Source organism: Babylonia areolata, chromosome 10 (assembly GCF_041734735.1).
Source record: "Babylonia areolata isolate BAREFJ2019XMU chromosome 10, ASM4173473v1, whole genome shotgun sequence".
In the NCBI taxonomy this organism is placed as follows: Eukaryota; Metazoa; Mollusca; class Gastropoda; order Neogastropoda; family Buccinidae; genus Babylonia; species Babylonia areolata.
Genome location: NC_134885.1, coordinates 44,630,282 through 44,642,505, shown reverse-complemented (window position 1 = coordinate 44,642,505; position 12,224 = coordinate 44,630,282). Strand labels below are relative to the sequence as shown.

At 44.5% G+C, this 12,224-nt stretch overlaps 1 protein-coding gene across 1 annotated transcript; it reads left to right on the top strand.

The window, feature by feature from the left end:
• The first annotated feature begins 696 nt into the window (after positions 1–696).
• On the top strand, positions 697–12,010 carry LOC143287036 (uncharacterized). Its single transcript, XM_076595050.1, has 2 exons — positions 697–706; positions 6,587–12,010. Exon 2 carries the CDS (start codon positions 6,620–6,622, stop codon positions 11,630–11,632), a length of 5,013 nt encoding a protein of 1,670 aa, XP_076451165.1. The 5' UTR covers positions 697–706; positions 6,587–6,619; the 3' UTR covers positions 11,633–12,010.
• Positions 12,011–12,224: the final 214 nt, after the last annotated feature.

The following is a 12,224-nucleotide window of genomic DNA, read 5'->3' as shown; positions in this document are numbered from 1 at the left end:
TCAGACTAAACATGGTGCTGTGTTGTTGTCTGTTCAGGTGACGTGTTGGTGAGTCAGTCAGACTAAACATGGTGCTGTGTTGTTGTCTGTTCAGGTGACGTGTTGGTGAGTCAGTCAGACTAAACATGATGGTGTGTTGGTGTCTGTTCAGGTGACGTGTTGGTGAGTGAGTCAGACTAAACATGGTGGCGTGTTGTCTGTTCAGGTGACGTGTTGGTGAGTCCGTCAGCCCAATCTGTGTGATAACCTGAATCCTTCAGCCCACCCACTGTGATACCAAGTGAGTTTCCTCAGAGTCAATCAGACTAAACATGGTGGTGTGTTGTTGTCTGTTCAGGTGCTGTGTTGGTGAGTCAGTCAGACTAAACATGGTGGTGTGTTGTCTGTTCAGGTGACGTGTTGGTGAGTCAGTCAGACTAAACATGGTGGTGTGTTGTCTGTTCAGGTGACGTGTTGGTGAGTCAGTCAGACTAAACATGGTGGTGTGTTGTCTGTTCAGGTGACGTGTTGGTGAGTCAGTCAGACTAAACATGGTGGTGTGTTGTCTGTTCAGGTGACGTGTTGGTGAGTCAGTCAGACTAAACATGGTGGTGTGTTGTCTGTTCAGGTGACGTGTTGGTGAGTCAGTCAGACTAAACATGGTGCTGTGTTGTCTGTTCAGGTGACGTGTTGGTGAGTCAGTCAGACTAAACATGGTGCTGTGTTGGTGTCTGTTCAGGTGACGTGTTGGTGAGTCAGTCAGACTAAACATGGTGCTGTGTTGTTGTCTGTTCAGGTGACGTGTTGGTGAGTCAGTCAGACTAAACATGGTGGTGTGTTGTCTGTTCAGGTGACGTGTTGGTGAGTCAGTCAGACTAAACATGGTGGTGTGTTGTCTGTTCAGGTGACGTGTTGTTGAGTCAGTCAGACTAAACATGATGGTGTGTTGGTGTCTGTTCAGGTGACGTGTTGGTGAGTCAGTCAGACTAAACATGGTGCTGTGTTGTTGTCTGTTCAGGTGACGTGTTGGTGAGTCAGTCAGACTAAACATGGTGGTGTGTTGTCTGTTCAGGTGACGTATTGTTGAGTCAGTCAGACTAAACATGATGGTGTGTTGTCTGTTCAGGTGACGTGTTGGTGAGTCAGTCAGACTAAACATGGTGGTGTGTTGTTGTCTGTTCAGGTGATGTGTTGGTGAGTCAGTCAGACTAAACATGGTGGTGTGTTGTTGTCTGTTCAGGTGACATGTTGGTGAGTCAGTCAGACTAAACATGGTGGTGTGTTGTTGTCTGTTCAGGTGATGTGTTGGTGAGTCAGTCAGACTAAACATGGTGGTGTGTTGTTGTCTGTTCAGGTGACATGTTGGTGAGTCAGTCAGACTAAACATGGTGGTGTGTTGTTGTCTGTTTAGGTGACGTGTTGGTGAGTCAGTCAGACTAAACATGGTGGTGTGTTGTTGTCTGTTCAGGTGCTGTGTTGGTGAGTCAGTCAGACTAAACATGGTGGTGTGTTGTCTGTTCAGGTGACGTGTTGTGAGTCCGTCAGTCCCAGCCCAATCAGTGTGATAACCTGAATCCTTCAGCCCACCCACTGTGATACCAAGTGAGTTTTCTCAGACTGCATCTGTGTAGCATTGATACTACAGACAAGAAAGTAGCCAACGTCAGCAAAGATTTTTTTGGTTCTTTTTGAGTTTAGCAATGATTCCATCAAATCCCTGACTTTTGTCGGGCTTTAAAAGATTTTTTCTTGGTGTTTTTTTTGTTTTTTTTTAATTTATTTTTTATTTACTTCAGCTCATTGACAGCCTGACAAATGATTGGGGCCATCTGATCTCTAATTTTCTTTTTTTCTTCTCCTTCTTCTCCTTGCAAGGAAGGTTCTGTTCTTTCAAAAGCAAACAAATTACAATTACCAACATTTTGAAATCATACACTAATCATTTAATTTATGATCTATGTATTATATATTTATCTTACATTTTCCTTAACCTTAAGTGCTATAGCTAAATGGTTAAAGCTTTGGACTTTCAATCTGAAGGTCCCGGGTTTGAATGTCGGTGACGGCACCTGGTGGGTAAAGGGTGGAGATTTTTCCGATCTCCCAGGTCAACATATGTGCTGACCTGTCAGTGCCTGAACCCTCTTCGTGTGTATACACATGCTGAATATCAAATACGCACGTTAAAGATCCTGTAACCCATGTCAGCGTTCGGTGGGTTATGGAAACAAAAACATACACAGCATGCACACCCCTCAAAACGGAGTATGGCTGCCTACATTGTAGGCAGGGTAGATAAACAAAACAGTCATACATGTAAAATGTTGCAAGTCTGTCTGAGCGATGTATGTGTGCTTGCCTGAAATTTGATTGAATGACACGGGAAACAAATGATGAGCGCCCAATGGCAGCCGTCAGTCGGCTCTAGTCAGGTAGGCAGCCTGTTGTGCAAATGACTCTTGGTATGTAAAGCGCTTAGAGCTTGGTCTCTGACCAAGGATAAGCGCTATGTAAGTATTCGTATCAATCTGTCAATCAGTTAATACATTGTATTCACAAACATATTTAAAAGACTGACAGCAACAGCTGCTTCTTACCCTTGTACAGCTGCACACGCGTACAGTCTCTCCCAGCTGACTGTGTCATTTCCCCTGTATATGTTCATTTTTTCAGTTTGTCATTTGTATGTACTGTTCTGTGACATACCTTACTACAATCATGCAGTCTCTCTCCAGCTGACTCTGTGTCATTTCCCCTGTATATGTTCATTTTTTCAGTTTGTCATTTGTATGTACTGTTCTGTGACATACCTACTACAATCATGTGCAGTCTCTCTCCAGCTGACTGTGTCATTTCCCCTGTATTTGTGTTATATCCCTTGTATATGTGCTTTTTTTTCAGTTTGCCAGTTGTATGTACTGTTCTGTGACATATTTAAGCATTAAGGTTTCATAAACCTAAAGCATTCTGTTCTCTTTGCCTACCTTTTCTTGTGTCTCTAATTTTCTTGTATAGTGACTCGTGAAGCATTTGGTAACAACTGTTTGAGATTGACATCATTTATGTCTCTATGTCTGTATAAGAAACATTTTAACTTCCGATTAAATGGTCTTTTGGTTTGAAATTATCTCAAAAGTTCATTTGTTTGCTCACAGAATTTAGTTTTTATGCATCACAAACATATTTGCTATTTTCCCATCTTTTTTGGCATCTATCCCTTGCACTTACTGTTTATTTCTCCATTTCGAGTTTATGTAATTCATGTTTACATTAATATTTTTGTTTCCAAGTTCTGGTTATTCTTATCTTTATTGTTCTTTTTTTTTGTTGCTGTTGTTTTTTTTTGGTTTTTTGTGGGGTTTTTTGGGTTTTTTCCGAGTCCTTGTAATTTATTTTTACATTCTTCAGTTTTTTGTTTTAGAGTTCTTGTAGTTCATGTTTGCGCTCTTCAATTTTCGTTTTGGAGTTCTTATAATTCATGTTCACATTCTTAATTTTTTTTATTTCAGAGTTCTTGTAATTCATGTTTACACTGTTCCTTTTTTGTGTCTGACTCCCTATAAACCAGGCTGACATTCTTTTTTCTTTTCTTTTTTTTCAAGTTTTTGTAGTTCATTTTTATACTTTTCTTTTTTTTTCTTTTTTGTTCCCAGGTTCTTTAATTCATTTTTACATTCTTTTTTTTTTCTGTTTCTGAATTCTTGTAATTCATTTTTACATTCATCTTCTTTTTTTTGTTTCTGAGTTCTTGATATTCATTTTTACATTGTTCATTTTTTTGGGTTGGAGTTGTTTGAATTCATTCTAACATTCTTCACGCTTGTGCAGTGAGCTGTAGGTTCTGAATTTGTCTTCCACAGTTTTCACCTCTTTGGATCACTTTCTGTTCCCCTTCTGTCTCCACTCGCCTTTTTTTTTTTCTTTTTTTTTTGTTTCTTTTTTTGTTTTTGTTTTTTAAGTATTCAACATTTTTTCAAGTCTCCATCAGGAGCTCTTCAAAGTAATCTGGTCATTGATAACAAATTGTAAGGTTTCTGCCGGAATATTCTGAATATGGTCATTGCTGTGAACCTGTAAGGAAATTCTTTTTTTTTTTTTTTTTCAATATTGTTATCAATTACTTTTATTTCATGTATGTAAGCTGCATCCTTTAGGAGTCAGTTGCTACGTTTCCAGTATGGTTTATCTTTCTTGAAGTGCTCTTTTTTTTCAAAATCAGTTGTAACACTTTTTGTTGTTGTTTTTTCTGTTTTGTTTTTATACATCCTTTAGCATTGAGTTAATGAGTATGGTTTATCCTTCTTGAATTGCTCTTTTCTCAGTTTCAGTTTCAGTAGCTCAAGGAGGCGTCACTGCGTTCGGGCAAATCCATATATGCTACACCACATCTGCCAAGCAGATGCCTGACCAGCAGCATAACCCAACGCGCTTGAAAAAAAAAAAAGAAAAAAAAAAGGGAATAAATAATAGATAAGCTTACACAAATAAATAAATAAATATCAAAATCAGCGTAACTGAAAAGTGATCTGTGTTCTTAGTAAGTTGCAACTACCAGAACAGTTACGCACTTCAGTTTTCATTAGAACACATTTCCATCTGCTGCTGCAAATAACAGGGTCATCGTTTTATCTGAGTTATTTTGTCAGACACCTTTTCAAACAAGTCTGGACAGTCACCACTACTTGGACCATACACGTTGATTTAATGTAACAGGTTTGTGCAGAATTTATGAACCCATCGAAATAAAACAGCTACCAGGATATCTATATTTTGTGTGAGTTTTATACTCAAATTGTTTTTCAGTGATACTCCGATACCATTTTTGTTTTGAGTCAGATCCTGCTAGCCAAACGTTATAACCCCTGTTAGCTCTAATGACATTTCTTAAGATTGCTTTTTGTGGGTTTCTTGTAGAAACTATGCTGGCATTCTGCTTTCAAAGAAAATCGGAAACATCCCGCCTTTTGTTAGTATCCAGTGACCCATTCCAGTTGAAGATCCATGCCTTAAAAAACCCTCATCTATTTTGTGCATTTGTCATACTAGGAGGTGTGTATCACAACCATTCTTGGATAATAAACACCCATCATTTCTCACACAGTATTGTATAATGGTATTAACTGCAAGCACTACATCATTGAGATAAGTCAAACACACACACAGGGTGGTGCCTAACCAAGATCGTCAAGACCAGAGACAAACGTCGGCTTGAAAAAGAAAAGGAAAAAGTCAAAGCACAAATACACGGCAAGTGTTGTGTCATGACAACTGTAAATATCTTGCTCTCTGACTCTGAGCCTAACCGAACGCATGAACTGAGTAAGTCTTTGGACAAACTGTTTACTTCACAAATTGTAAGAATATGTACAAGAACACAAGAATTTTTTTTTTCTAAAGTACCTGTTTTCATCTGTGCATGTGTGTGTGCGTGTGTGTGTGTGTGTGAGAATGTGTGTGTGTGTGTAAGTGTGTGTGGGTGTGTGTGTGTGTGTGTGAGGTGAACAGTTGAATATAAGTATGCAGTGTGTACATGTGCAGCACCACTCTTTTTTTTTCTTTGTTTTGTTTTATGTCTGAATCTATCATTTGTCTCACAGTCACAGTGCTTTTTCTTTCTTGCTGTGACAGAACATTTACCACACAGGGCACCTCAGTGTATCGACTCCGCCAAAAATCCTAAAGATCATCTCCCAGAGAGGAACCTATTTCAAACACACACACACACACACACACACACACACACACACACACACACAATATATATATATATATATATATATATATATATATTTCTATATATTTCTATCTCTCTCTCTGTCTTTCTCTCTCTCTGTATATATTTATCTATCTATTATGTATATATATATCTATCTATATCTATACCTATTTGTTAAACATATTAAAAACAGATGCATGCATTCCTTCACGCTCACGCACACACACACACACACACACACACACTGTGAAAATACTCCATGTGTGGGTGGGGTGGGGAGGGAGTGAGTACAGTCATGTGCAGGTGAGTGACAGATGTGTATGTGTGTCCGTGTGGAGTGACTGATACACAACAAATCAGGTGGACAGTACAGGGAGGAGGATAGCATTCTTTGAGATTGATTATGATGGGATTATGATGATTATTATGATTCTTCTTCGTCTTATTATTATTGTTGTCATTATTAACATTATATGCATGACAAATGCGCGCATACCCTGTACACATGCATGCACACAAATACACTGCCTGTTCAAAGTGTGTGCATTTTATGGTAAAGTGATGTGTTTTACTGTAGATAGTCCTTTGTCGTGCTGAAGTTTTGCCCACGTTTGATGACAGAGGGAGAAAGTGCTGATGACAGCATCAGTAGCTCAAACAGGCGTCACTGCGTTCGGACAAATCCATATACGCTACACCACATCTACTAAACAGATGCCTGACCAGCAGCGTAACCCAACACGCTTAGTCAGGCCTTTAAAAAAAAAAAAAAAAAAAAAAAAAAAAAAGAAGTAAAAAACTGATGACATTACTTGCACACAACATGCAGATGTCACGTGTGATCTGTTGTGACACTGAGCGGTCAGCTTGTCCTCTGTGGTCATGTTTCAGCTCCTGGTGTGTGGTGGTGTCCATGCCGTCACCATGGCAGCAGCGTGTGAAGGGGCAGGAGCTGAGGTCAGCCAGGAGTTGACACAGGCAGTGCAGCGTGCACAGTGGGAAGAAGTGCTCACACTGGTTGGCAGGCCTGACTGTGATCAGCAACAGCGGGACTGGGCTGTTGGGCAGACTGTGGCCCAGGCTCCTGAATGGTTCGTTGATGACAACATAGATGCCATTTTGTCGTTTGGTAGTGATGATGGCCTGCGCAGTGTGTTCTTGCATCTCCTCAATCGATGTATGTGGGAATGTGTGGATCATGTCTTAAAGTGTAACATCAGTGCTACACAACATACATGGGCTGTTGAACAGGCCAGCAGACATGCTGATGATTTTGAGTTTATCATGTTCATAATACCTCATTGTCATGGTGAGGAGCTGGAACAGGTGTTAACCCACCTGGTGTCACGGGGTCTGTGGGAGTCAGTGGACAAAGTGTTGGAGCGAGGTGTTAGTACTGCACAGCACAGATGGGCTGTGGAACAGGCCAGCAGACATGCTGATGATGTTCAGTTTAGAAAGTACATATTACCTCATTGTCATGATGAGGAGCTGGAACAGGTGTTAACCCACCTGGTGTCTCGGGGTCTGTGGGAACCTATAGACAGTGCTGCACACAGTGACGTCAGTGTTAAACATCACATATTGTCACACTTAGTGTCTCAAGGTCAATTGAAAGCTGTAGGCAGATTTTTACAGAGAGATATCGGCACTGAACAGCACAGATGGGCTGTTGAACAGGCCAGCAGACATGCTGATAATGATGAGTTTATCAGGTTCATATTACCTCATTGTCGTGATGAGGAGCTGGAACAGGTGTTAACCCACCTGGTGTCACGGGGTCTGTGGGAGTCAGTGGACAAGGTGTTGGAGCGAGGTGTCAGCACTGCACAGCACAGATGGGCTGTGGAACAGGCCAGCAGACATGGTGATGATCATAACTTTGTTCATCACATCTTACCTCATTATCATGATGAGGAGCTGGAACAGGTGTTAACCCACCTGGTGTCACAGGGTCTGTGGGAACCTATAGACAGTGCTGCACACAGTGACGTCAGTGTTAAACATCACATACTGTCACACTTAGTGTCACAAGGTGAGTGGGAAGCTGTAGGCAGATTTTTACAGAGAGATATCGGCACTGAACAGCACAGATGGGCTGTGGAACAGGCCAGCAGACATGCTGATGATTTTGAGTTTATCAGGTTCATATTACCTCATTGTCATGATGAGGAGCTGGAACAGGTGTTAACCCACCTGGTGTCACGGGGTCTGTGGGAGTCAGTGGACAAGGTGTTGGAGCGAGGTGTCAGCACTGCACAGCACAGATGGGCTGTGGAACAGGCCAGCAGACATGCTGATGATGATTGCTTTGTTGTGTACATCTTACCTCATTATCATGATGAGGAGCTGGAACAGGTGTTAACCCACCTGGTGTCACGGGGTCTGTGGGAGTTAGTGGACAAGGTGTTGGAGCAAGGTGTTAGTACTGAACAGCACAGATGGGCTGTGGAACAGGCCAGCAGACATGCTGATGATGATTGCTTTGTTGTGTACATCTTACCTCATTATCATGATGAGGAGCTGGAACAGGTGTTAACCCACCTGGTGTCACGGGGTCTGTGGGAACCTATAGACAGTGCTGCACACAGTGACGTCAGTGTTAAACATCACATACTGTCACACTTAGTGTCACAAGGTCAGTGGGAAGCTGTAGGCAGATTTTTACAGAGAGATATCGGCACTGCACAGCACAGATGGGCTGTGGAACAGGCCAGCAGACGTGATGATGATAATTGCTTTGTTGTGTACATCTTACCTCATTGTCATGATGAGGAGCTGGAACAGGTGTTAACCCACCTGGTGTCACGGGGTCTGTGGAGGTCAGTGGGCAAGGTGTTGGAGCGAGGTGTCAGCACTGCACAACACAGATGGGCTGTTTCAGAGGCAGCTGAACAAGCTGAGGACATTCCTTTTCATCATTTTATTCTGTGTCACTGCAGTGAAGATGATACTGTTACTTTTTTGCCCTCATTTGTCATGAATCAAAAGTGGAAATGCATTGGACACATGTTGTGTGATGTGGCCCGTGACACACTGAGCACATGGATAACATCAGGACATGACAGTAGAGTGCATGATGCACTGTTCTGGAGATTCCTACACCACTGTCATGTAGATGTGTCACTGGCACTGGATCTGACCACAGCTGTGACAGGCATCAGTTACAGATATGACATGTCAGGAGACTGTTCCATTGCCAGTTCTGTTCTTGCTTGGAGTGTTCCTTGGCAGACTACACTGTGTGAGTCACTGATGATGTCCCTGTTACACACACTGTGCTATGTGATGTGTAGTGATGACAAAGAATACACACACAGTACAGAGCACACCAAGCAGTGTGTGTCTGATATCTACTCTCACATCATAGCCTGTATAAAAGACAATACAGATTCTCTCCAACACAACACTCTGACCACCATCCGGAACAAACAGAAATGGACATCAGTGTTCACAGAAATTGCTGACACTCATAAAACTGACCCACTGTTCCTCCTTCACTTCCTGCAAGGTTTAAACCTGTATCACGTCAGCAGACGAGGGAAGAACGATGACGCCATGTTTCTGGTGGTGTTGGCTGTTTTCCCTCTGTTCCCTCAGCTACAGAGTGTGGCGCTCAAAATGATGGTTCATCAAAAGAGATGGGGCGTCATCATGAGGGCCTGTTTGTCTCATGTGTGGGAACATGATCGGCGTCAGCTGTTCAAGGCAGCTGTGGAGCAGAGACAGTGGAGTGTGGTCAGGCAGTGGTCAGACCACACCGTGCACGATGATGATCGTGACTGGGTGATGAAGGAGGCTTTCAAAGAGAAGGAGTGGGAGGTGTTCTTACTGCTGGCTGACCACGGGCTGACACCACCAGAGCAGATGCAGGCACACTTCAAGGTGGCCAAGCACGGTGACTGGGACACTGTGCTGGATATGGTGGAGAGGGGAGGGGACATCACTGAAGTCAGTGAGCTGTTGGAGAACTGGGCCACAGGAAATCTGAGGAGAGGACCTACAGGAGATGATGCCAGGCGCTACATAAAACGCTGTGAAAAGTTGATCAGACTGAGATTACGTTTTGCAAAGAACTCTGCCCTCAGTCCCAGGAAAGCTCTGGCTCGGTGTAAGTGGGGCAGTGTGCTGTTCAACATTCTGCACCAACCCACAGAAGACTACTTCTCTCAGGTGCTGCACAGACTGATAGCAGAACGAGAATGGCACATCTTGATGCACCTGGTGAGACTGGGAATGAACAGAGATGAACGAAGCTGGCTGTTCCCTGACATGGTCAGACAGCAGCAGTGGGGGGTGTGCAGAAAGTTGCTGGAGCACGGTGTTGATGACCAGTTGTGTCTGGAGGCTCTTCCAGAACTGCTGGAGAGGAACCAGTGGATACTGGTGGCCAGGGTGATGGAATACAATGTGGACGATGCGGTGCTACGTCAGGTGATGCAGTGTGCCTTCCAGAGGAGAGAAGGAGCGTTGTTCAGGCATTGCCCCACCCTCATGAAGGACAAGGCATGTCTGTCCACGGAGACACAGGACACCCTGTTCCATCAGGCAATCAGTCGGGACATCTGGCAGGCCGTCAAGCCCATGATGGTGAGAAAAGACAGCCCTGTGATCCGTCATCGTGACGTGGCTTTTCTGAAAGCCATTGATCATCACATGTGGGATGTGGTGGACTTCTGCCAGCTTCACAAAGCTGACATCAACATGAAGGACGAGAACGGGGAAACCCCTCTGAACAGGGAGGCCAGGAAGGAAGAGTGGAGGGCAGTGCAGGAGATAGTGTTACGTGATGGTCAGCCCAACCTGCTGGACATGTTTGGTGTCAGTGTTCTCAACAGGCTGATAGACCATAAACAATGGGACATTGTGAAGCTTGTGATAAAGTTTGGTGGTAACATCCACTTAGCTGCCAGATATAGTCAACATGACACTGAAACATACACCCCTCTACAGGCACTGATTGACGGACGTCAGATGGACATCATCCAGATGACAGTGCTGTGGTGCGGTGACCAGAAGAAGGGAGTGAATAAAGCAGGGGAGACAACACTCCATGCTGCCTGTGACTCGGACAGGTGGGACGTCATGGAGGACTTGATGGTCCGGAGAGTGGACCCTCTGGCCCTGAACCGTAGAGGACAGTCACCGTTGGTGTACGCCGTGCTGAACAGAACGTGTCCAGAGAGGACAGTGGCTGAGTGCTGCAAGCTGGGCTTCAGCTCACACCAGCCTTCAGTGACTGGTCCGCAGGAGTCCGTGCTGAAAGACATCACCCGTACTGTTTTTAACTGGTGTCTATTTCCTGGTGACAGGTGGCTCCGCTTTGAAATACGTTGCGGTCGGATCACATCCCCTCTTGTGTATGCAGTGCTGCGTGATTCACCTGTGTTGGTCCGCATGTTGTGTGAGTCAGGAGCCTGTTCCTCCACGGAGTTGAGGACACTGTGCACACAGCTGCCCAGGCTCACAGACAGGAACACAGAGGAGGGCAGGGTGCTGTATGAAGAGGTCAGAACTTGGGGGAGCATAAACAGATCAGTTGCAGACAACCTCCTGCAGGGCTATAACAGACTGCTTTCCATCATAGAGAAGCAATCAGATGCAGACAAACTCCTGCAGGGCTATAACAGACTGCCTTCCATCATAGAGAAGCAGACAGCGTTGATGAGGGAGGTGGTCAGCACTCCCCGCACTCTGCAGTCCTCTTGTCGCCTGATGATCTCACACCGCTTCCACTACAGCGACAAGAGACGTCGTCCACACCTGGGTCTGCTCCCTATACCAGAGCCCTTGAAGAACTACGTGGAGTACTCCGACCTCTGTGACCCTGACTATGGCAAGGATCAGATGTCCGAGTCTGAAGCGCTCAGACTTCGTGAAATTACAGCAAACATCATAGCACAGCGAAACATCATAGCACCAGTCACACCTCAGTGATGACTGTGCTGTACAGACATATCCCTGCTGTCTGTGGCGTACAGGCATATCCCTGCTGTCTGTGGCGTACAAACATATCCCTGCTGTGTGTGGCGTACAGACATATCCCTGCTGTGTGTGGCGTACAGGCATATCCCTGCTGTGTGTGGCGTACAGACATATCCCTGCTGTCTGTGGCGTACAAACATATCCCTGCTGTCTGTGGCGTACAGACATATCCCTGCTGTCTGTGGCGTACAAACATATCCCTGCTGTCTGGTGTGCATATTCCAGCTGTCTGTGCTGTACAGACATATCCCTGCTGTCTGTGGCGTACAAACATATCCCTGCTGTCTGGTGTGCATATTCCAGCTGTCTGTGCTGTACAGACATATCCCTGCTGTCTGTGCTGTACAGACATATCCCTGCTGTCTGTGGTGTGCAGACATATCCCTGCTGTCTGTGGCGTGCAGACATATCCCTGCTGTCTGTGGTGTGCAGACATATCCCTGCTGTCTGTGCTGTACAGACATATCCCTGCTGTCTGTGGCGTACAGACATATCCCTGCTGTCTGTGGTGTGCAGACATATCCCTGCTGTCTGTGGCGTACAG